The 26,012-nt window shown below is 41.3% G+C and overlaps 1 protein-coding gene across 2 annotated transcripts in view; it reads right to left on the bottom strand.

Moving 5' to 3' along the window:
* Positions 1-24,561, bottom strand: part of GSK3B (glycogen synthase kinase 3 beta) — a 145,771-nt gene extending 121,210 nt beyond the window's left edge. For both annotated transcript variants that reach the window (XM_084225113.1, XM_084225112.1), the window contains exon 1: positions 24,430-24,561. In XM_084225113.1, coding sequence (XP_084081239.1) covers positions 24,430-24,517 — 88 coding nt within the window. In that variant the 5' untranslated portion in view covers positions 24,518-24,561. The remainder of the gene's footprint in view (positions 1-24,429) is intronic.
* Positions 24,562-26,012: the final 1,451 nt, after the last annotated feature.

Here is a 26,012-nt window from a genome sequence, read left to right as displayed (position 1 = left end):
ACCTGCTCCAGCATGGGCCCCTCTCTCCACAGGTGCTTCCAGGAACCTCCTTCAATGCAGGATTCCCACAGGGCCACAGCCTCCTTTGGGCATCCACTTTTCCAGTGTGAATTCCTCCACAGGCTACAGGTAGAACTGTGCTCTCCCATGGACCTCAATGGACACAATCTGCCTCACCAGGGTCTTCATCACCAGCTTCAGGCCAATCTCTGCTCCGGCACCTGGAGCAACTCCTCCCCCTCCTTCTGCACTGACCTTGGTCTGCAGGGCTGATTCTCACATATTCTCACTCCACTCTACCATTTCTATTGCATAGGCATTTTTCCCCTTCTTAAAAATGTCATCACAGAGCTGCTATCACCGTCACAGATGGCCTTAGCCAGCAGCTGGTCTGTTCTGGAGCCAGCTGGCATCGGCTCTATTGGACATGGGAGAAGCTTCTGGCAGGTTCTCACCGAAGCCACCTCTGCAGCCTCTCTGCTACCAAAAGATATCCCCACAACTCAACACAACTGCTGAGAAATCTATTCCATACAAAACTTCTGCCCACAAGTTCTGAACCTTTGCTTTGAAGGACAGCAGGGCTGTTTCCACTGACATTTGATTTAAATTTCTTTACCTGTCCTGTCTCACGTCGCATGTTTTTTTATCTCTTGACAACACACCCTTAAGAAATTGGTAATAGTGAGAGCTATGTCTTTGGCAGCACAGTCACTCTGTGTTTGGACCTGTTTGTATATGAAGTAGACATTCAGACTGCAAACTGAATTATAACTGCAAGCCAGATGTAGTTTTTTAATACCAGTGGACACCTCTGCCACCAGTTACTACCTACATCTGACAGGCCATAATGAAAGTAGCTACAGATAAAAATATTAAAAAACCATCTGAGGTTATAAATAAATGTAACTCTAACATGAGAGCTTATTTCCAAAGCAGACCCATCTACATTAAGGAGATACTTAACCAATCTATCTCAACTCTACACGCTATGGAGAATTCCAAACTGCTGAGGACTGATTATTTTCATTTTCTTAATGCTACTGCCACCTAACAGATTTCAACAGCAAAGCCACCAACACACAAGTGCTCAAGGTTTTTTGGGAGAAATACTTCAGAGACAGGCAGGAACCAACCTACACACAGCCTGGGAAATTAGCATTCACACATGCTCTAGCTGAACACATCACTAAATGAGAAATAGCTCTAAGTGAGACAAGGGAATCTTTAGCAAAAAAAAAAAAAAAAAAAAAAAACTCAAAAAAACCCCCAAAAAAGGTCAATTTCTCCTACTCAGGAAGACAGCAAGCAGAACAATTAGTTTCCTAACCTTTACATTGTTAGAACAGACTGCTGCTGTAAGCATACAAAAGCTAAGCCAACATGTTTCAAAGTGTTCAAGATCTACAGAACTGACAATTTGGTTTTCTATTTCTGTCTGCTTACCCTGCTGCTTCTGCCTGTAAACATTTTGTAGGAGGATGTGAAATTCAACAGAGAGGACTCTGAACTATGAATGACTCCACAGTGGCACATTCTTAGAAGTGCGTGGTGGTGCCTATGAGCTCACTCACACATGATAACGTCACCAGTTAGGGTCAATTCAAGGCAGCTACAGCTTTACTTGGTTACAGCTGAATGTCAGTTCATTAATGTCAAAGTGCCCTGTCCTCACCTCCAGTGGTAATTTCAAGACAGAAGAAAAAAAGAGAAAGAAAGGGGAGAAAAAAAAAGGAAAAACATATCAATGTTTATGGGGAAAAATTAGGTTATGAGAACACCGGGTAATACCTTCGATTCTTTGCTGATCTTCAACTTCTAGTAAAGGCATGCACTGAACACTGATGTCTTATCTCATTAGGCCTGATAGTTTGATTTACTCCACTCATTTTGTCCAACTTGATGACTTGAAAACCTCTGAATACATTGCATAATTTACTCTAAAAGCCTGAATTCTGCCTCACAATAATTTGTGAGGTACCTATGCAGTAAGTATTTGCTTCCTGGTGTGTATTAAAAACATAACCAGCTGCCTGAACTAGTAAATCATAATACAAAAAACATCCCAAGGTCTTATCTATCCACAGGGCTGAGGAAAATTAAGTAAGATTAAAGTAAAATACATTACACACAGATATTCTCACTCAAATTATGTATACACAACTCACCTTTAAATACCTTGACCTGATCAGCCAAGGTCAATGCAACTGCTTTATCTCTACAACAAGGAAAAGGTTGGCTTTATAATGACAGCTAAAAGATACAACCTAATAGTTGAGTAGAACACTGTCTAAACAGATCAGAACAACTACTCATTTCATAAACACATTATTAAAGAACTCCTCACTGCTTCTTCAAATCACAGTCTTTGTTGATTCAGTCATCAACCTACATCATATCTAAGACTTCTACCAAAAGAACTTGCTATACATGGCACACCACATCATTAAGGATCTCAGCAAAAGAATAAATGTAGGTTTCTCCACCGACATGGTTCTTCCATCAGCTGAAGACAATGTACAGGACTGCTGGCTGCAGAACATGAACTGTAGTAACAAGTGACGTGGAACCTCAACATCCCAAAAGATAGCAAAATTCCATCTTCTGTTTTACAGATGCACATGTGAACAGATGAAGGGAAAAAATTATGAACCAAAAGAGAAACCAACACCTGTTTTTAAATAAAAATGCCATTTTATGTAACATGTTGACTTTTTAAATCAACTAAAGCAGTAAAATAGAGAATACCACCTAATCTTTTTAATTCTAAAAACTATCATTTTAACAACTTTGGTATACCTTGAGTTTAGGATACGACACACCATATATATCCCACATATATGTTATACCATTTCCATAAAACCAATATAAAAATGTACACCACATGGAATGAAAGGATGAAACGCCCTACAAAACACAGCCCCTCAGAAAACCTTGGTGTCTTGCTCATCAGAAATGCGCACGCTCAGCCAGGGAAGCTGAAAACTTCAACATTGCCCATCTATAACATTAAATCAAGCTAGAAGACATAAAAAGCTACCGTAACACCACACAAACTGATTTTACCACAAACTCAGGCAAAACACTGGATAGTAGTTCCCATCATTATCACAAAGTAAAAAAGTTTGCAACCATACAGATATTTACTGGAGCCTCCCCAGCACACAGCACCCTGCCAACCACAGATCAATCCATTTGGTGATCCAAATTCAGGAACATCTGGTTTAGACAAACCATCTCTAAGTCCAACAACTTTTCCTCTGCCTGTAGCGAAGCTTGCCTGCAATGAAATAACATAATCGCTGCTAAAGTAAAACACAGTTGTATGAAAAAAAATCACATCATGAGACCAGAGCCTCTTCAGAAGACAGGAATTTCAACAACTTATGAATAAGGTGTTTGGTGTCTATACAGCTTCCAACTTTTATAAACTCCTTCAGCTTCAAAGTATGTACTACCACAGTGAAGTAACATTAACTTCTGCCAAAAAACAGCACATTTCCACCAGCTCCATGGCAATGAACAACAATTTGACTCAATTGCTCTGCAAAGGCTTGCAGCTACAGTACAGCAATCCTAGAGATGAAAACAAAATTTTACATTGAAGACTCATCATGTCATAGGACAACTCTTTGAAGAAAAAGTGTGTATTTTACCTTTTTTGGGTCTCAGACTTCCACATACAGGAACTAAATCACAAGACAGAACTGACAAAGCAGGAACTTGAATGGAAGTCAAGATTTTATCAACAACTAGATTTGGTATGTAGTTGCCATACAGAAGCCCAAAGAAAATGGTTTTGTACTCTGATAACTCCAAAGGTGACATCTTTAGAGCTATTACCACAACACAAGAAACAACTCCTAAAAAGTAATAAATGCATACTTCACAACTCTTTCCACAGCAGAAAATTCAGTGCACCACTATTTCAATAGTCCAAAGTAACAGAAACTCAGCATGCTTCTTGCTTCCTAAAGACAAGACAAATACACTGAACATATTTTTAAAGTTTGAACAAAAATACATTTCTTATTTCAGACATTTAAGTGTATAGCAATTTTACCATTAAAGCAAAGATTCAAACACTCTGCTGTGTAAATAATCTAGTGCTGTCTCAAAAAATTAGTGGCTTTCCCTAAGCATACTGCATGTTCTGAGATTTTTAAGTGGATATACATTGTAAATATTAAAGTAATTGAGTCCTCTGAGATGACTGAAAAAGCCTAATATTCCACATCAGTCAGAGATCCCAGTAGCATGGTTGTTTAAAAAAGGTCACGAAATTCAAATACATTTGCATTCTTTCTGAGTTGACACTGAAAGGCATGAAACCCTTCAACCCTCAGAACAGTAATTGTGGCCATCACTTCAGACACCAACATATCAAACAAAAATCTATTATCCTACAGAAAATCACTGACTTTCAGAATCACTGTTTTTTTCTAGTAATACTGTACCATGATGAAGAATGCTTGCTAAGGCAATCTAACTATACTTCCTTTGGGAAGAGAGAAAAATAAGAAATTTTGAAGGCAGGCATTTTTATTTAAGTACAGTTTTAGCCTCATATTCAGAACAATGGACTGCAGCCAGACTACATTTCAAGGAATTCTGAGTAGAAACATGTTATTTTTTTCTGTAAAACAGTAAATTCTGAGTCCTGAATCACAGCCAAAAACAACAACTCTAATTTGGGTGTATACTGAAGAAGTATGGAGGCAAAACAATGAGTATGAACACACAAAGAAACATGAAGGCCAAGATTTGGGAGCAGAGGGACATACAGTCCATGCGCTCTGTCTGCTTCCGACCAAGATCAAGCAGCTAGCTAATTCTTACTGGAAATTATTCAAAGAATAAAATGCTTATCTAAAATATTATATTTTCAAATATCAACCAATAATATTAGAGTTTTTATTTCTTTCACTACAATTTTCTTACATAAAAATTAGATTTGGAGAGCCCAGTTTGTGAGCAAATAAAATGCAAAGCATACTTACAAAATTAGGCCAAAATAAACAGTTCCATTCCTAGAGTGTAGATGATCATTTATGTTGAATTCACATTTTAAAGACAGACAAAGGCAAAATTATCTCAATTCCTCTTTCTGGAGCCACCAGCAGGAAATGTACTAGCAGTCAAGAGGAAACTAAGGAGAGCCACAGTTGGCCACACACAAAACTCAGATGCAAAATTTCTCACCTTCATAGTAACTGCGGTAATTTTATGGCCTTACTACAAGGTGGAACATCACCCTCAGATAATATGCAGCAACTTAAATGCCTCAGCACCTCAGATTACACCTGCAGGTGTACTTTGGTGAACTAAACCAGATGGTTCTACATCAAAAAGGCTAAGCATTTTGGTTTTCACAAAAAAAAGGGGGGAAAAAAAAAAAACCACAACAAACAAGAAGCCTTTAAGCCAGGGTTTAGAAGTTCAAGACTGTTTACATCCAGTTATAAACCATATGTGACAGCACTAGAAGAGGCTGACACCTCATAACCAGAAGACATGACTTGCCAGGCTTCATAGAAGTTTTCGAAGGGCTCTGCCAAGAGTTGAGCAAACTTCTTCTAAACCCTGCAGTGATCAAGCTACTTCAAATGACCAGGTGATTACCTTGTAAATACAATTAATTTCACTGCCTGCAGTCTTGAAGCTTCACAATAACCAAGAGACAAGAAACACCCTCAAAGAGCATATTAAACAGGTGCTTTGTTTTTATGTATCCCAGTTTCTTTTTATCTGCTACAAACAAAGTGTACACAACTCTGGACTACCTGATAGGAGCAAAAAATCATGTTATTTTCATGGAACAGGCAGATTTACAACAAGAGCTCAGTGTGCTCTTGGTAGCGCCTCCCAGTGCTACGTGTCTGGTAGCATCCTGTAGGATCAGAGGCAGGTGTCTGTTCCAGCAACAACAACACTGTCACCAGACTGGCTGAGGCACTGCGCTCAACCATCCAAGGACAACATGCTCCACGTTACCAAAGGAACCTAACAGCAACAGAAATTCCTTGTAATGATTCCTCTGAAGCTGTGCTTATCCATTTAAGAAATGCCACTTGGAGAAAGAAAAACCGCAACAAAACCAGCAACCATGAGTTAAGCCAAAATGTTCAACATAAAAGAACCATGGCAGGAAGAGTCAACAGAGAGAAGAAAAAATACTTAATAAAAACACAAACTGGCACATCTCAATACTGCATTAAAAATAAATAAAACATGATAAGCAGACACTTGCATGCACTTTCATCCAAGTCCAACAGAACTTGAAATAAAGAAAAGTTTAGTGAGTCATGATCCAAACAAAAGCTCATCAAGGCTACCTATGCTTGGAAACAGCACAAACTGTACTGATATTTTACTACTTGATTAGAGTTAAGACCCTGCCAAAATTAATTTTTGTTGCTCTTGTCTGGGCATTTATCATGCTGAACCTCCTCACCTGCAGAAGAATTAGAAAACAGATTTTCATAAACAACCACATTGAACACTAACAATCTTAACTTGTCCAAGATTTCTGCCTAATGCCTTGACAAAAAAAAAACTTTCTAGAAAAGGTTTTGCTGTTAGTAGGTCAGGGATGTGAGAACAGTAAGTGGAAATAGGTGAGGCATTCTGACCAAAACCAGTTTTGGTTTCAATTTTTTTCCCCTTCACAAAATCCTTTGAGAAAACAGGTCAAGAAGATCAGAGAAACAGCTCGTCTATCCACACCTAGAATATATTATTTCACTAAAAGCTAGAAGAGGCACTTAATTTATTACTTACAAGAAGAAAAAAAAAAACAAACCACACAAAAAACTACTAAAGAAAAAATTGGATTATGAAGTAAAATTTTGTTTAAAACAGAACTCAAGTAAATTTATCTAACTGCCTTCATTTATAAGGCTTACAACTTTGATAAAGATATTCTGCACAAAACCTGACATGTACTTTCCAAAAACCAAACAAAATTCAAAACTTCATTATGACTTTTAAGTATCCTCCCCCATTTTTCTCCAATACAATGAATTTGTACATAAATACTCTAAACACTGAATTTAAAAGTCCAAGTGTCACACTGGTGGCTTACAGAAGGCTGTTCTAACAGTATAACCCCATTTATCTCAGGAATTCCACAGAAAACTAATTGTAATACCTTAAGATTCAGAAGGTAAGGCATGCCTGTAATACTTTCAAATCAAACTGGTTTCCACGACATTTTAACATGCAGTACCAGTCAGTACATTCTCTCATGTCAGATATTACTTCCAACCCCCCTCTAAATGTCAAATAATCCAAGTTCCAGCCAGGCTGCGCAAACAGGGACAGTGACAGTGAAAAGCAACTTAAGCTTCAAGTGATACATGTTCCTTGCATAATACTCTTTCAGTCCCTAACCTGGATTACAAGCAGAACATTGGTAGTTATGGACTCAAAAATGAGAAGGGGATTCCCCTAAATTATCTGTGAGCATTCCTAATATGCTAGAGGCAATGGAAAAAAATATTAATGTCTCTTCAAGAATGGCAGAAGAGTTGAACACATCAGACAAATTCAATACAGGACAGAGTTTATTTTATTTATTTTCTCCTAATGGAAAAAATTCAGGAGAAAAATTTGTGTTATTTTACAGACAAAATGTTTCTTTTGTACAGGTCTCAAATCCTAAACAGGAAACTGGAAAATAAGTCTGCTGGTATAGAAAATTCCTGAACTCAATGCAAGTCAAGACAATTCAACATCTGATAAAGCTACATGGCTGCTCTAGTTACTACTAGCCACAAAGAAACATTTCATACATGTTCATGAATAACTAGATTAGAATGTTTCTATTTATTCACTTTAGCTTTATTTCAGTCACTTTAGTGGTCTGGATGAAGGCAGACAATTGTTCTTTAACAAGAGCAACCAAGGATTTCTCTTCAAGCCACAACAAAGGATGTCTCCATATACACCAGAACGTCCCCCCTCAGCATGTCTGAGGTTTTTTGAGTTTATGTTGCTCGTGTTATAAAATCATAACTACCTATCAGCTTTAACTTCTCATTTATCTTTCAATAACTGGAAAAGTAAAAAATATCTTTTAGGTTCTCAAGTCCAGCAGCTTCTTACTGAAGGATGCTATACTGTATAGCCCTAGGTATATATTCAATCAAGACAAGTCTTTAAGATGCATCGTTTTTCTTGAGGAAAAACATTCTAAAAAATCTTTTCCATTGGGTGGGGAGAACAGAAAATAGAGACATTTCAGCAGAAAATACATCCTTTTGTAACTTCAGTGCCGTTATTTTTACATAGGCAGTGTACTTGAGCGAAGTAAAAGCAGCAATTGTTTGCTCGCTCTGCCCGCATAGTACTTACAGAGAAAAAAAATAACTTTAGTAAAACAGCCAGATGTAAATGGTAAGACAAAGATCATCAGTTTCACTTCCCGATTCACCTCTCCCCCCATATCCCAGCTCATGCTTCAGACTGAACTCCTCTTTTTGCAAAGTCCAAGTAATCAGGTGGGTGCTTAGTTCTCCACATGTATCCTGAGCTGCAGCTCAACTGTGCTCATTTCCCTGTCTCCACTGCAGAACACCCACCACAATCACTTATCACCCTGACAGCTATACTGCTCACCTGTCCCACTCATACCAGCATCCTTGTGCAGAACCTTGTCAAGGCTTTCAGCATATGGGCTCTCCACAGCACACAATTTCTAAGTCATCTGGACTGCCAAAAGTAAGAATTTGTCCCTATTAAAGGCTGTTTAAAAACATAAAAAGGCAAGATGCAGCAAAATAAGAGTATAAATTTTGCTTCTGTACTCAAATTTTTTTGAGTGACTTTAGACACCATATTTTCTTCCCACTGGCAGGAGTTAGAAGAGCGGCTCAATGAAGTGTTTCTCCTTCGTTCGCCTCCAAGAAAACTGTTCTTCTCCCCTGTAATAAAATGCTGCTTTTGGGTACACCACATGACTTAATTAGCATGCTTAATTAAAAACTTCCCAGCTGGATCCACTGATCTGCACATCAATTTTAGACCAAATCTAGAAACTTAGCCCACTTACATATGCTTCTACCACCATGTCTAAAAAGGTACCAAGACAGTATCCAAAAAGTTCTGTTCAAAAAATGTATTTAAAACATTGGTAGGATATGAAACTTTAAATTCTCACTGCTTTCTTTATTTAAACCAAAGGTGCATTGCTGCATTCTTCAAAACAGACCTATTTTCAAGCTTGCTGTTCCACTTACTCTTCTCCCTCAAAAAAACATCACTGTATTTGTAAAACAGATTTGCACAGAACTGAAACTCACAAGAAAATACCCTTCAGCTTAACTCTGGCAGTGTAAATATTAAAATCAACGTTTTCCAGAGAACTCCATTCAAGAGTTCCGGTTGCCTGCAGTTTCAACAGATACTGAATGCAAGAAATGTAAAGGACCAAGAAAGTGACAAGTGACCATTTAAACTAAAGGAGACTTTAAACCTGAAGACAAGTTACTAGTATTTTACAAATATGGAAGGGAAGGAATGAGTACTTTTCTCCATTTCCTCTACATGAGAAAGGTACTTTAATAATAAGAACTGCATTAACTTAAAATTTCAGTTAGTTCACCAACTGCCTCATACTCATCTAATGCATCCTAAAGTGCCAGCCAAGTTCAGGGAAGAGAGGGGCATTTAATTTTATTGTTATTATTTACTTTGAAGCCTCATTTTCAGAGAACTCAATCTGAATGGTTCCCATAACCCAAAAAGACCATTAGGTTAGGCTCTACCTTACTTCTTTCCTCGCTCCCTTTTGTGATGCCAGGTTACTTTGTTGACTTCTTGTTGCTGTCACAGCATTGAAGCTGAAGAATGCCAGCAGAAGCATCCCAGTCTCTTACAGCTACCAGCAGGGAAGGGGAACAAGTTTTCCACAATACACAAGTTGTAAACTCTTCCATCATTCAGATAATGACAGCTGCAGACAAAAAAAGAACTATACGCCCTGGCAGTCTAAGCCATCTAAGAGATGGGACTATTTTGTGCATGTTGAAGTCAGATCAAACAGTAAAGCACAGCCTTAAGCCAAGCACTGCCTAGAAATGATGTATGACCGTCTCCAGCAAGATCCTCACTTACAGCCAACCTTCTAATCCTTCCATCAGCCAAAGATTTCAAATGGAAAAAATAAAAGGCATTTAGGACTACTACTGTACCTTAGGAGGACTTTGGCATCATGTTACTGAGTTATCATTTCTTCTCTTTTATTTGAGCAGAATAAAAGGAAAAAAAACCCATTAATTTGACATCTATCAACTTTTTCACATTCAAAATCATATGGAATGTGGAAGCAAGGACTCCACAAAACTTTACAATTCAGTTATATTTACAGTTCAGGATTCTAACCTTCCACAGTAACTTCACATGTGTACACAATAAGACTATAGCTTTGTGAGGCACAGAAAAAGAATTTCTTTAGTTCTAGTCAAAGCTTCTGTATCAAAAGGGAAACCATGTACCAAAATACAGATGATCATTTAAGCTCTTAAGTATCTTTATAGTTTCTCATGTGACAACTGTAGACTGAACAGTTTCACACATCCATCTTACTTGCCAGAAAGCTACATATAAGTCAATTAAAATCCCTAAAAAAATTAGATAATAAAGTGACAAAAGGCAACACTTGAAGATCCTCTTTGAATCTTTGAATTTTGAACTAATAAAATAAAAATAATGTAACAATTAACTACACTCCACAAATGTACAAGACCAAGAACGTGTTTTCTTCCTTAGTTTGCGTTCTATGCAACATCTGGTTTCTACATGCCATCTTCAAACGCTTGTCCCTTTATTACATTAAAACTGAAGCAACTGCTGTGAACAGACAGTAGTTACATATTAATGGATGAATATTCTTCTTGCACTGCCATTATACACCAAAGCAATACACTCTAAGTTGTTTGGAGCAGATAGACACCCCTAACATAAGCTTGGTACCTATGCAACTAGGGCAGCTTGGTCCTGGTCTCTGCCTGAAGCTCTGAGCAGTTCTTGACTTGTGCAAAATTCTTCTGTGTTGAAGCAAGAACCATAGGATGAAAAACTAAAGGAAAGCATTGCTTTTCTCAGGACCCACATGAAGATCTAGAAATCTCCCACAGAAAGGCTGGGGTTGTCAAATGCAGTACAGGACTACCAAAGAGCAAGCCTTCCTTTCAACAACGCTTGGACAAAAAAAATTAAATTCAGAGCAGATTTAAACCTCTAACTAAAAATACTCCCCAACTACTTTTCCAAATACAGTACATTTACCTAAACTCCAACACTAAGGAAGTTCCAGGAGTCTAGATATTAGAAAGATTTATTTTTTTTTAACAACGAGGGTGGTGAAACACTGGAACAGAAAGGTGGTAGGAGGCCCATTTCCAGAAACTTCCAAAGACAGATTGGACAGGACTCTGAGCAACCTGATGTGGCTGAAGATGCCCCTGCTCGTTGCAGGGAGACTGGACTAGATGACCTCTCTAAGAATCTACCTTGCTTTTTAGTGTTAAAGCTGTGACCAGTTTCCTGAATCCTTATCTCTGCATCCACTAACTGCCAGCAAGCTGCCAGTAACACAAGGCTACCTCATCCCAAGGGGAGAAGCAAGAGGATCAGTGTGCTGTAACTGAAATTCTTCCCAAGACCACACAGAAATAACTGGAATGACATAAAGTAATACCATAAGGGACTACAGGCTGTCTTAATTAAAACCTCTCCAAACTTCTATATATAAACTACCTGGCAAGCATCTTTATTTTTCAAGCAGGCACTACTGGAAATCTGACAGCCTTCCCTAATCTATTCCAGTGCTCCTGTTTTTAAGACTTGACTTAACTAGCTTAGTAAGTGTTTGCTACAATTTAAGCCTACAAATAGTTTCAACTCCAGGAAGGAAGTTTTGTATTTTCTTTCCAGCTATCTTTTATGTATTGAAAGAACATTATCAAAAGAAATCTCCCTTCCGCCTCCTCTAAAAAAAAAACCTATCATCCAAAGGATTTTTAGTTTTCCTCTAATAGCACTAAAGCACTTCAGTTTCTTTAGGGGAAACCGAAAGTTCCTCTAAAGCACTTTTTTTAGACATCTGACCATTTTCATTTGCCTGCAACTATTCTTCTCCCAGTACAATACCGAAACCAGATGCTGTACTTTAGCTCATTAGCATGCCGAGAAGTGGGAAGGCTAACTCCATGTATTTTACATGACGTTGCCATCAATACATCCAGTAAAAGATTTGCTGGTTCTCCAGCATTGGTTGACTCATGGCCACTGTGCAAATACCCGACTCCAGATTCTTCTCCACAGATCTCCTACTGCCCCAGTTGCCCCCAAACCTGTTATCAGCACAGTCAAACCTTACTGAAGAACAGTGACATCAGCCCCTCCTACATCTCATCCTACTTAGAGTGCCATTTGGTTAAGATAATTTTGAACACATGCTCTTTACTCCTAGGAGCTCCTCTGATAGTGCAATCCACAAGTCTAGAAATTTTACTTAGATCTGTCACAAAAAACCATTACTACTACACTAAACAAAAGTGGAGAAGGCCTAATCCTGCACATCCTTCTGGTGTGACATGAATCCTGACTTCAAAGAACATTTATTTTATAATGGCTACAGACCTGTTCTTAGACAAACAAAAGTCATATTTTCTGCCATAATATATAAAGTAGTTAACACTGTGAAAGTGAGTATACACAATATAAAGATAGGTCATTTGTAAGAACAGACATACTGGGTCAGATCAAGGCATTGCCTAATCCACTCTCCTGCCTTTGACAGCTGACATAAGGAAACACCCAAGCAGTGGGTGTTTATAAAAGAATAACATCCAAGCCATTAACAGGAGGTATGGATACAGACATTTGCCTTGTGTATATATATATATAATGCCACCTATTTTAAGCACATTAAGTAATTTTACCTAACAATAAATTACACAATTCTCCAGCACTGCATGTTGTTGCCCATATCCAACATCAGTTTAAGGGAACTAAGAGCTCTCAGCTGTATAAAGCCAAAGAAATGAAAATGATGCAGTGACAAAATTACTGAAAGAAAAAAATTCACAGTATTCCATGAAAGTAGACATCTGAAAGTTTTAGTGAATGATGTGTTTTTAAACAAGCACTTTCATGCCACATAGCTGACTCCATTTACCAGCACAATCCATGGCTGATCTCCTTTTAAGAGGTTTCATTTATGTGGTCTACGTATCCTTTTCTTCAAAGAACAGCCATGGGATGTGTCACTTTGTAAGAATCTGAAGAGTACCATATTTTTTAAAAGGGCATTTTTGAGCAACTTCTGGAGGTTTGCAGCTATTTATACTAGTAGCACAAAGGAGTATTTTTTTCTTTAATCTATGCCAAGTTGAAGCAAAAGTGATTCATAACTGCACCAGCCTACTCTTCTGTGTCCTAGAGAAGAAATCCACTCTTGAACCTTCAGTAGGGACACCAACTCTCAAGTCAGACCGCCCAGTTTCCCATAGTGTCACTATAGTTTCACTAAATTTTTCACATTTGAAGAGTTACACTCTACACAGTCTACCCCCAGACATCCAAAGAGATACATTTCACAAGGGAGAACACTCCAGGTATAATTTACAAATCTGGTAGAATGTTAAAATTATTGCACTAGTTCTGTATATCTTCATTTTAAAATGGAGGAAAGGTATTTTGAGGTAGTTGTATATTTAATGTTTAATCACTTACTTTCCACGTAAGCACAAAAACTAGTAATATTTATGGCAAAGCTGATTCCACGCACAGAATAACTCCAAGTTATGGCTGAAGAAGTTGTAGAAAACAAAAATGGTCAAATAACCATTATTTGACTCACTGCATGTTTCCTAAGTATGAGATGGTTTCATATTAATACAGACAAAATAAGAAATCAAAGTTAAACAGCACAAGAGATGTCCAGAGAAATTCAATGGATTTCAACGAACAAATCTCCAGGAGTTGAGGAACATCTGCTCTCTTCAGTGTCAGATGAAAGCTAATTATTCCTCTTCATCTACAGACAAACTCCTTGTCCCTTTATTAACCACTTTTCTGACAAAATCCTGGACGTTACCTGAATTTTTAGAAATACTTGCCTTTATTCTCTACTACTCTTAGAAATCACAGCACTTTCAAATACAGTCATAAAAACTTGCATCTGTAGTTTCAGAGTAAACTGGAATAACCTGTGTACAGGAGTCTTCAAGGAAGCTATCTATAGCTGAAAATCCTACCCATTAACTTTTTGTTCTCCTAACTTCATAAACACCCTGCATCAGTTCTACAATTTAACAGGCTACTAATACATTTTCCATACACTTCTTCCTCATATTTCCCAGAAAAATATTTTGCACACCAGATAGAGATGCCCCCCCAGCAGCCTTGGCATTTTCCCCCCTCACTAGCATATCTTAAGTCTGAAGGGTGTAAGGCGTACCTGTAAAGTACTAGATGAGGGCTGCTCACCTCTGCAGCAAGCCCCAGCGCACCACAACTTCAGAACTTCACTGGAAGCACAGCAGTGCACGAGAACACTGGGAGAGGTGAAAGCACCACAGCACAGAAGACTGCACATGAAGTGTGAGTAACCAGAGCAAGAAGTCAAAACACACACCCTTAGCAGTCTTCCCACATACTCAGACAAGAATACAATGAGCACCTTTGCATGTAAAGATAAACTTTTGCAATCATACATGTAGAGGAGTCTGCTTTAAAGCAGAAGCCTTCACATGTGGCCTAGGTTTAAATTCCAGATCTCAGAACTCTAGATCATCTCCTCCCTGTCATATCACATTTCTAATCATGCATATGTGTGTGTCTCTCTATAATCAAATACACATAAAAAGTAATAGAACAAAAGGAGCTGCTAGAGGAAAACTTAACATGACTTTTCTCAGTTAGAATCTATTGATTTTGAAATAGTCTGCCAGGAATGCCTTCATAATTCCACTTGCTCTTCACTTAAAAGAAAAAAGGACAAAATAAACAAAAAAACCCACCCTCCAATGTCTGAATAAGCTAAATCTAAAAAGCATATGTAGATGCTATATGTTTTAAACTAACACTAGAAAAAATTTATGTTTTGCAATTATGCCACAATGTAAGAATAAAAATTAAGCTTTCACCAGATATTTTGAAATGCAGACAGTGTCATTGTTTCAGTAACTATTTCTGAAGTATCATAATTATTAGAAGTTATAGACACAGCATAAACATTTCAGCACTACTTCCTTTTAGGGCTGGCCCACTGTAATAAATATTTACAGTCAATCATTAACTGCTCAAACATTACCACTGAAAAAAGAGCCTGGGTTATTAGAGAAAAAAATAAACCCACAAGCTATTGCTTAAAGCCAAGGCACTGACACCAAACAGAAAATGTTGCTCGTTGCCTCATGAATCTCTCTACCTGTCTCCAAAATCCCACAGGCATTTCAAATGTGCCACCTGGGAAAACAGCCGCCATTCTTTTGCTGTCAGAGATCCCATGTCACTTGTCATGCTTGAACCTTGTCAGCTTTCATGGACACTGAAAGCCAGCTACTCTAGCTGAAGGGAAACTTCAGTCCACTGAAGTTGAATCTATCCCAAAATAGAAAAGACTTGCAGATTTGGTAGCATTCATTCCCCTAAGATCCTCCATCAAGCCCACTACATTTCTGAAACATGCTCTGATTGCTTGAATGACATCCAGACATGCCTGCTGGTGAGCTTCACCTGCGCATGTGAAGAGTCCATCAAACTCAACCGTCATCCCCATGTCACCTGAATAAGAAATTATACACAATCCTGAACCAACTCATGCCCACTGCACTGAGCAAGTAAGAGCAAGCTTAAAGTTGAGCTCGATCTCAAATTGACAGTACCTTATTTTGGGAGTTGCAATTAAAGCTTTCCCTGCCTTCTCACTGACCAATATCATCTGAAGTTTGGGTCCACAATTTCTGGAATAGTAAAGTTCTCCCACTCCACAAAAACCCTATGCTTTTGTCTCGAGTACATTTAATAGATGTTTCACTAGAAAACCCAGACAAACAGAAAAAAAAAATCACCTAGCTTCCATGGGCCTCTAAAACATTTCCCAAAGACTCAGATCAGCTCTGCAATCTATTGTGGTTACTAAAACATATTGGTAAATCTATTCCAAAGTCTCTAAAACTGGAATTTGATTAGGAAGGTTCTATTTTCTGAGAAACACAGAAAAAACCAATTAACTTGCAACTGCTATGGTGCATGACTATATGTACCAGTGGATCTCAAGGCACTACACACAATCACAAGTAAGATGGCAAGATTAGAAGTGAAATGGTCAACAGATACGGTCTTCTCATGGACAACAGCATTTTCTGCTTCTTTAGGTTTCAACTGAGCAATTGTATATATAAAGAAAACAAAACATGCCATCTACTCACCTGCAGAGAGGCTGCCCTGCCAGAAAGCTTTCATTCTCTAAGTGAGGCATAAAACATTTTTTTCTGATGCTGATACTGAACCCCAGAAACTGAGGAAATACATTTATTGTTACGGGCTTCATTCATGGGGATACAGATCTGTGCCAAATGATTCACATTTACTTGGCCAACATCCAAATATTCAGTTTATTTAGGCTGATGAATTTGTGACCCCTTCCTCCCTCTAGGAAACCTGCTCACACAGGTCAATTGATTGTGCTACTTTTCTTAAAGAGATACTTAAAACAACTAAGCAGATGAGATAGGGTACAAATAGCATTGTATGCTCTATGTAAATGTTTACAGGAGGGTGTGAATCAAAAAAACCAGATTGAGACCATCAACTGTGACTAAATAGTTTTCTTCTTTCTACACAGCAAGAAAAACCAAATTCTTCTCTGCAGCAACAGTCACAGTTTATCTTTCTGCAAAACATATTCTTGGCCTGTCTGAAAATTAAACAATTGCCTGCATTCCTGGCAAACAATATTACTATGAGCTACAGGGCTTGTATCTGACAAGAATTATATTCCTACTAAAAAAGTCAAAAGACATGATATGGCTGTAAGAAGTGCCTTGATTGGAAAAATTCAGCTGCTGCTTCCCTTCTGGTTATAACTTCAGAGCCAACACCCAACTTTTCTCCTTCCAAGTGCTCTGACCCAAAAGACTGGCAATTTTTGCAGCTGCACTCAAACATTTACCCTCATGTACATACAACAGCACAGTGCAGAGCCAGAATTTCTAAGTCCTATATACTCTCCACAGCATTGCTTATCCAGTGGCGACAACGAGCAATATCCTCCCTTTCCCGTTTGATCAGCAGGTCTCTTATTATCATCATCTGCTATCAGGCACTCAGACTACTAAAATGTTTCTCCAACTCAGTCGAAATGCCTGAAAAGACATGTCAAGCAATGTAACTATATCATTACATGTTTTTGTGACGTATCAAGTTTGAGACATTTTTCAGACACAAATATACTTTCACCAATGCTACATCGATCATTATACCCTTCAAAGAAAGAGAAACTCAGCCCTACTCAGACATATTACAAAGCTATAAAGGCACATTTTTCTTAGCTGTGTGTTCTCACTTCTGTACAAGCTAAAGTGAATTTCCCATGGCAGACACCAAGGCCCACGGCTGCCCCATAGCACAGATTCTTCAGGTAACCTGACTCTGTATCGCCCTGGAAATCATCTAGAAATGAATCAACACAGAAGATAACTGGCAGCCCACTTTCACCTGTGCAGGAAGCACTGGCACTGATACACAGTAAACAGCCCCTCCCTCAGCTGATGTGGCCAAGCCAGAAAATACACAGCCCCTGCTACAGAGACACAGCAAAGCTCCTGGCAAAGACTGAAGCCACCCCTTCAGAAGGAGCTGTTGCTGTATGGCTTTTATTAAAAAAAAAAAAAAAGCCCTGAGTTCTTGACATTGACAAGCTATCTTACCACTTTCCTTTCTTCCATTATAAGACAGACTAGGTGAGAACACAAATTGCCTTAAATGCTTAGATCTACTTCCCGTCTGCAAGAGATAAAAGTACAGAGTGAGCTGCTTTGCTTTATTTCCTTTTCTGAACAACAGACAAGTCATCTGTGGCAAGAGCACCTAATGAAAAGATTCTTTGATAGCACTGAACATACAAGAAAAATCACTGTCCACTTCTTTTAGAGGCACAGCAGCATGACTTCTGGGCATCCACAATTCTGACAGTTCTCAGAGAGTGATACAGGACTGCTTTCAGAAAGGTCTCCACCATGGAATTCTATTGAAATACCATCATTTCGCCTCTCCTACTGCCCTGACAGAACATCACACAGCAACACCTGTAGGATACAGGACTGAGTCAAACATGCATCGTTTTCATGGAAAACATCTAAATAATGATCCTCTCTCCGTGGCATGGTAACCTATCACCTATGGGGGCTGGAAGGATTCTCAAGAGGTGGTGAGAGCAAGTCGTTGTTATCCAAATCCACCTTGCAAAAGCTTCAGGTAGAGATTCATTTTATGCTTCTGTTTAATGAGATGCAGCTGCACTGGCCAGGAACAGTTGCCTGAGCACAACTATGAGGTTGTAGCCATTTCTCACAGACCTGCATCTTGCTACCACATGTCACACCTTTCTCACCTCAAGATCAGACTGCTACAGTGCACTCGGGCAGTTACATTTTAAATCAATTCAAAAAAATATAAACTGGCATAGACTGTTATGCCTCCAAACTTCCACCTCCCCAATGGCAGCATGCAGCACTTTGAAAACAGTCTCTGTGGGATGAGAAGTGACAAGGAGGTTTCTGATTTTGCATCTAAAGAAAGGGGGTCTGACCTGTACAGTACACTGTGGTTTTTAAGCCTTTATGGCTGAAAGAGTATCTTTTCTTGTCACATTGTAAATGTTGTAATCGGCATTTATTTTCAACATACATAAATTAAAAAGCACCTATCTGTGCAGCTTTCTGAAAGAAGTTCTGAAAAAACAAATTTTTGAATTTTGAGTGGACTTGGATATTCTGTGAGGCAGTCAAACTTTCAATATTCTCCATTTCCTAGTTGCTTGGCTTCAAAAGTTTTGTTTGTCTTTCAAGGCTGCTCCAGGCTGATGCTCATTAAATTCAGAAAGCAGCCAAGTAACTCCACCAGCCATATCGTTGCTGCAGGAGACAGCCACTTTAGCACTTCCCACACTAGCTATGGGTGACTAAAAGTCCTCAGAGTAAAGTTGATTTTTAAATTTTTTTAACAAAATCTAAAGGGAGAGAACTCCACAAAAATATTCAAGTTTCAAGCTGTCTACAGAAATTTTTTGAAATTCAGAGATAACAGACTTTTCAATTTAAAATGAGACTTGGTCATTTAAAACAAAAATAGTCCAATAGCTTGAACCAAGAGGCTTCAAGTATTCTACAAGCACCTGGCACAGTTTAGCTACTGTGTTCAAATAATCAAGGGGTTTAGCATTAATTCATTTCAAAAAATGCTACAGGTGATTGAAGCACTGAGCTTGAACTGCAGACTTTTTGCACACAGATACCCTGTACACTTTCAGAATCTTCTTCAGCCATCCATCCAGTTTAAGACAAAGCATGGGCTGAGGGAACAGCAGCAGCCAATATCGCACCGATTCATATCACTGTGAAGATCTGTGATGAGTAAACTGAACACCAATATTGGAAAAGTCCTTTATATTTTATCTAAACAAGCTCTTAAAGATAGAATACAAGACAATTAAAGAACTCTTTTGGGGCAATAGAGAGAAATTCTTCATGCTGTGGGGTGGTCTTCAGCTTTTCTCACCTCCCTGGCACTGCTTGTGATACCTACAAGGCCCTATCAAGTTAACATGAGGTGATACAACAACCTCCAGAGCCAGGATGCATACAGGCAATGAACACACTCCATAAGCCACAGCTGTGTAAACAGCCAAACAAGATAGTTCCAGTATTGCTAGGAAACACAGAAGGTGAATCAAGGGGTAATACAAAAGGGGATCACCTCCAAGAAGCAGTGTAGGGAAGAGGAAATGTGGAGAACAGAAATGGAATGCTCAACTAGCTAATGGTATGAATAAAGAGGAAAGAGTCTATCAGCACCAGAATTATGTACAGCAGACAGTTCTATTTCTTTTCATACTGCAAGGCACAACTTTGGGGCACTGTAACATGAAACACTTTCCATTCAGGCACACATGTTCATTAGCTGACCCCCTCAGTGCATTTTTTTCCAATCTAGGAATGAGGAAAGCTGCTCACCCAGCAGCAGTCAGAAAGCTGGACAGGGCTAGGATGAGCGACGGCCAGACACATAACGCTCAGCAGGCTTCTGGAAGGGAGTGATTTTCCTCTCTCCAGCAAGGAAAGCAGGATGGGCAGCTTTCAGTTTCAGAAACCAATTAGGCAGAAACTGCTATCAAAGCAATAGAGAGGGCCCTACCCTAACTGGGTTGAGAAACACCAGGTGGTATTATCTCAATCGCTTTGCCAGTTTCAACAGCCCCACTCATTCCTTCTCGCTGAAGGCACCCAGGGTGCCCTTTATCCAAGGCTCTTCCCACACACCTACCTGGACACCACACACCATTAAACTAAACTGTCACCTAGACACCACTGCTACCTAAAAAGCAGTCACTTTCATGTAGTGGCTCGTGGAATAGCTACTAAAAGAGCAACAAACGCACAAACTTTATTCCTTCATGAACCACTTTTAAAGAGCCATCACACTCTGCATGAAAAATACACAGCAATATAGGCTTACCAAGCTATTGTGCTTTCAGGAGATTTTACAATACAGAAAAAATCCAGTGAATTTAAGGAGAAAAGAACAACTTCAACAAACCCCAAGTTTGGCACCACTGAAACATTCTTCCACAGAGTCCAAAATGAATTATTACAAGACTGTCCTTTAGATTTTGCAACCAAGAGTATGTGGTCAACATCAGAATTAGCTAAAGCAAATAAAACTGTCTTCCTCACCCTCCAAGTTGACAAATCCTGCCTAACCAATTACAGACCCATGACACTCACACATGGAGCAAAAACTCTTCATGGCAAGTGTTAGCCAAGACATTATTTACTGCAGACCATCACGACAATTGGCTACAGTTACAATAAGTATTGCTGTCTGCAAGGACTTGGTGTTACTTGAAACACATATATTTCCCAGAAGCTCAGAGAAGGGAAAAAAAAATATCAATTCTACAGTCATTAGATGAAAATTCTCAAACTGCAAACTTTAAGACTTCTATTTTTATACTGATATTTTTAGTCATGTGTTGCATGACTACCCTTTGTATTTCAGGATTATTTTTGTCCCATCTGAGAAACAAGGTACATCCGTAAGCAGCGTAAGAGCAATGAGATGAAGAACAAAAGAAAACTTCAAGCTCCTATCTCTCCTCCTACTATAATGAGCAGGTTGATAGTATCAGCAAGTGGAAAACTGGAAGCTTAGCTCCTTCCTTTTGAGGGACAGGCCTAACACAAGGAGTACACACGGTTTTTTTGCTCAGGGAAAGCCTACAAACCCAGCAACACAGACCCGCACAAAGAATACCCTATTTGAGAACTATTTCAAGGCAGAAATCCATATGGTTGAGTGATTTCACAACCACAGAAATATAAATAGAGAAATAAAAAGTCAGATTTCAGAAGACAGAGGTAAGGCTTAAAAGAGATACATGAAGGCCACAGGGTTCCTTCTATTGCAGAGGTATTGAAACCCTTGTAACATCCCTGACAGAGCAATGAGAGCAGCATGCATGAGAAGTCATTTTTCCCAACAGCCAAAGGAGAAGCAGCTGTTGATAATCCCCCATCCTTCCATTCAAGGCTTCATCCAGTTACCAGCTTCTGAGAACAAAGTATCATAAATTCAATCTAACAAACTGCACAGCAAAGAGATGAAAAATCCTTGCTCAGTCTTTCCTCCCCATATACCTTGGGAAGAAGCACAATCACAGTAGGGTTCTAGTTCTGCTCCTCCCAGGAAACACAAGGAACAATGAACCCTCCTCCAGTATTTTATGAATCCTTTTCTCATCCCTTAGATCTATCCTTCCTAGGTAACTGTTGCAGCGCTCAGCCAGGAGAAGCAATAGCTGCAACAGACATCAGAGCAAGAGTGACTTCATCATCTGATTTCACTCCTCCTTAAAAATGAGAGCAAAAAGGCTGACATCAAACCAGTCAGGTTTTGCTTCCAAAAGACCCACACCAAGACAGAAGCACTAAACATGTCCCAGACACTCAGAAGATACCAATCCATCAATTTTCACCTTCCTCACAAGGTCTCTTTTGTCCCAGCTTTAACTCAAACTGGCTCAGGAGGTAACTAAGTATCAGCCTATAAATACATATCAAAATGAAAGAGCCGACCTAACTCTGTTCACCACACAAGCACTCCACACTGGCAATACACAGCTTGCTACATCATGTGATAAGATGTTACCAAGACTCTGCTAACCAGAAAAATAAAACCTTTTTTGAAACCCTGGACTTTTTCCTCACTTAAAAAGCAAAGAAAAAAGTTAACTTCCCAAGCTGTCTTACATGGTTGGATTAACTGAAAATAGAAACTGCACTTCCCACAGAATCCTTGAATGTGGTTCTCTTGCTTTGTTCTGACATTTTTTTCCAGACAGCAGAAGGACCAGGAGCACATGACTAGAGCGACTGGGGGGGTTATCACAAGTGCATGCGCTTTATGTTACGGCCTTTGTTTCTCCCTCAGTGTTATACATTTGGGATTGAATCATATTTGCAAACTTGTTAGTCTGCATCAGTTAGCACCCTCTTCACAGGCAAGCATCTGTCTAGTCTTTGACCTCAAATAAACGGGAAAGGAGCATCAATGACCTTTCAAGAATCAAGCTGCAGAGTCTGAATAAGACAAATTTAGTTGCTGAGTATGACAGGTTGAGGTCTCGCTCGGTTTAGACAACCACCTGCAGAAATACGGATCAACAAGACCTGCTTTCCATTCCACAGGCACATAAAGTAAACCATAAATTAAAATGGAGTCACCCATAGTTCTCCTCCGTACAGATCAATAATCCTTAATAAATACTAATGCTGGACCTGACCAAACATATGCTGTCGTGCTGCTAATATGAGTTAACTGCACCCGTGGTTTTTGGAGGGCTGCTGGCACACTGATCATGCAGATATAAGGTGGACTACAGCCCCTGAGCCAAATGCTCTCTTCAAGCCTTCAACCAAGGTGGACGGCATTTCAGTGCAAAAAACCCCCAAAATTTCTATACGTCAAAAAGCGCACAATCTCCCAGTGCTTTGGCACTAAACATCCAAGCCCCTTCGATAGATACAGGCAGGTACCCACAGAGCCATGTCAGGTGTGGCTTTACACGAATATCAAATAGATCAATCGAATGGGAATGCATACTGAGCATTCCTGGTCCCATAAAAATGTCATCCTGCATTTCCGTAAGAAAAAAGAAAATATCTCTAAAAACTACGCTGTTCATCTGAATCTGGAAGAAGAATTCAGGTCTTAATGTGAACATATTCAAATCAGGAGTAAGAAATTCCATATGATAAGCACATAGCTGATCTATAGCAACTCAGAACTGGGCCGTTTTGTATCAGCAATGTACATTTGTTCAGGTTTAATTCATATTTTTAATTCACATAAGCCAGCTAACCCCACGGATAGAATACGAAGAATGGGCACACATTAAGCATTTCTGACATGTCTGTGCAGAATAAAGCACAGGCCTCATTCTTAAGAAAATATTCCTCTGATCAGAAAATTGGAAAAAGAATGCCAAGCTTGACATGTGAGCCCACGGAGTAGTTATTTCAAAATAAGCATTTTCTTATGCCTTCTTCTGAGCATTTTACCAGAGCCTGGAGGATATTAGAGACACCTTTTGTAAGCTCCCCTCCCCCTCCTTTTTTTTTTTTTTAATGGGCTGGACTAAAAGGTGCTCACACCCGATCTACGGGTGCATGGAAAAACCTTCCATGCTTTCTTCCCTTAACAGCCAGGAGTGCTTAAGAAAAAAAAAAACTCAAAAAAACACATAATGAACGTGAATGTCACGGTCATACCTGTGTGCCCGCAATTCGTTTCCTCCTTTCGGTGGGAGGAGGGGGGGAATGAAAAGGAAATACAGACTACAGAGCTCCCAATCCGTTTCACAAAGGGGGAAAAATGGCTTTTTAATGAGCCAGAGGCCGCTGGCAGCGACCAGGAGCTAAGGACGAGGACAAACCCACCGGGATTTTCCGTCCAGCAGGCCCAGAACGGAGCGGCGGCGTGCGCCTATTCAAGGTTAATGGGGGGGGAAGGGGAGAGAAAGGAGCTGCCGAGGCCGGGGCTGGGGCCAGGCTCCCTTCGCCGCTCCCCGCCTGGGCGAAGGGCGGGGGCAGCCTCCCCGGCCCTCACCCCCCCACCCGAGAGGGGCAGGATACTCACGGCTGACTTTCATGCTGCCGAAGGCCGAGGGCTGCTGCACCGGCTTGCAGCTCTCCGCGAAGGAGGTGGTCCTGGGCCGCCCGGACATGGTCTCTCCCGCTCTGCCCCAACGGCGATCACCTCTCTCCTCTTCCTGCCTTCGCCCTCCGCCTCGCCCCGGCGGGCCCGCCTGCCGCTCCCTCGCTCGCTCAGCTGCAGGAGACGGGTGGGACGCGCCACATGAAACGCCGGGACCCCCCCTTCCCCCCCCGGGGAAGCCCCCTCCCCTCTCAGTCTCTGTCGCCCGGCGGCTGCTTCTTCTTCTCCTGCCTCCTGCTGCTCCTCCTCACGCAGCCCGCTCCTCACACGACCATCCTTCCCGGCCGCACCGGTGGGTCCGAGAGCCGCCTCCCCCCGGCGCCGCTCCCGAGCGAGGGGGGTTCGCTGGGCCTCGCTGCCCCCACCCCGGGCGCCAGTCACATGGGGCGGAGGCTCGCGGCCCGGCTCCTCCGATCCCGCCGCCGCGTTTCTCTCCTTTTATTTGCTTTATCTCTTTTTTTTCCCTTTTCTTCTTTTTCTTCCTTCTCTTCCTTCCCCCCTCCCCGTTCCTCTCCTTCCCCCTCGCCTCTGAGGGAGGCGGCAGGCAACGGGACTATTTTTTTCCCTGGCGGAGGGATCTCGGGGCACCGCCGAGCGGAGGCGATGCGGCAACGAGTCGCAATAGGATCCGGTGGTGGCGGCGGGATCCGCGGCGCGCGGAGGGGGGTGAGGCGGCCGGGCGGCCTCGCTGCTCGCTGACGCTGCTGCTCAGTGCGGCGCTGAGGCGGCGGCGGCTCCGGCGGTGCGGCCGCTCATTGCGCCCGCACGGGCAGCTGGCGGCGGCTCAGGCAGGGCATGCTGCACTGCGGGCGGAGGCCGGCGGCGATGGCACGGGCCATGACGGCGGAGGTTTCCCTGCTCCTCCTCAGCCCGGCTTCAGAGTGCTGGCGGCGGCTGCTGCCTTTGCTGCTGCTTCCCCAGGAGCCCAAGGCACACAGGACTCGTCCGCCCGGCTGAAGTCTCCCGCCAGGCCCCCCTCCCTGTTCCTGCCTTTCAGTCCCTTTGTCCCCGCTGCTCCCTCCGCTGCGTGCCGGGCTCCCGCCGCTGCGCTCTGTGCGTGCGCCAAAGCCGCGCAGCCGCCCGTGCCCGCCGCCGCCCCACGCTGCGGAGCAGCCGTAAGCGCCGTCTGTGAATACCCGGCCGAAGAACCCGGCGCGCCCGCGAGCCCCCGGCCCGAGGCCGTTACGGAAACACCCGAGCCTTCTCGGGGCCAATCCTGAAGCCGTTACAAGAATGCCTGTAACTGGCCGGAACCAATCACGGAACCACCGCGGGCGCGACCGATTCTCCCCGAAGTAAGGCGGAGACCCAATCGGAGCACGCCGCCGCCGCCCTAGCAGCGCGGGCGGGCGGCCAATGGAAAGGAGGGCTCTCTTCCGTCCATCGCCGGGCCAACCCGAGTGGAGCCGAGGGGAGAGAGCCAATCAGGAGGCGCGCTGCCTCCGTCACCCAGCCCTGGGACGTCTTCAAGTCGCAGCCCGAGGCGGAGAGCGGCCGCGGGCTGC

Source organism: Fringilla coelebs, assembly GCF_963513975.1.
Source record: "Fringilla coelebs genome assembly, chromosome: 2".
NCBI classification, from domain to species: Eukaryota; Metazoa; Chordata; class Aves; order Passeriformes; family Fringillidae; genus Fringilla; species Fringilla coelebs.
This window is presented reverse-complemented; position numbering and strand designations above follow the sequence as displayed.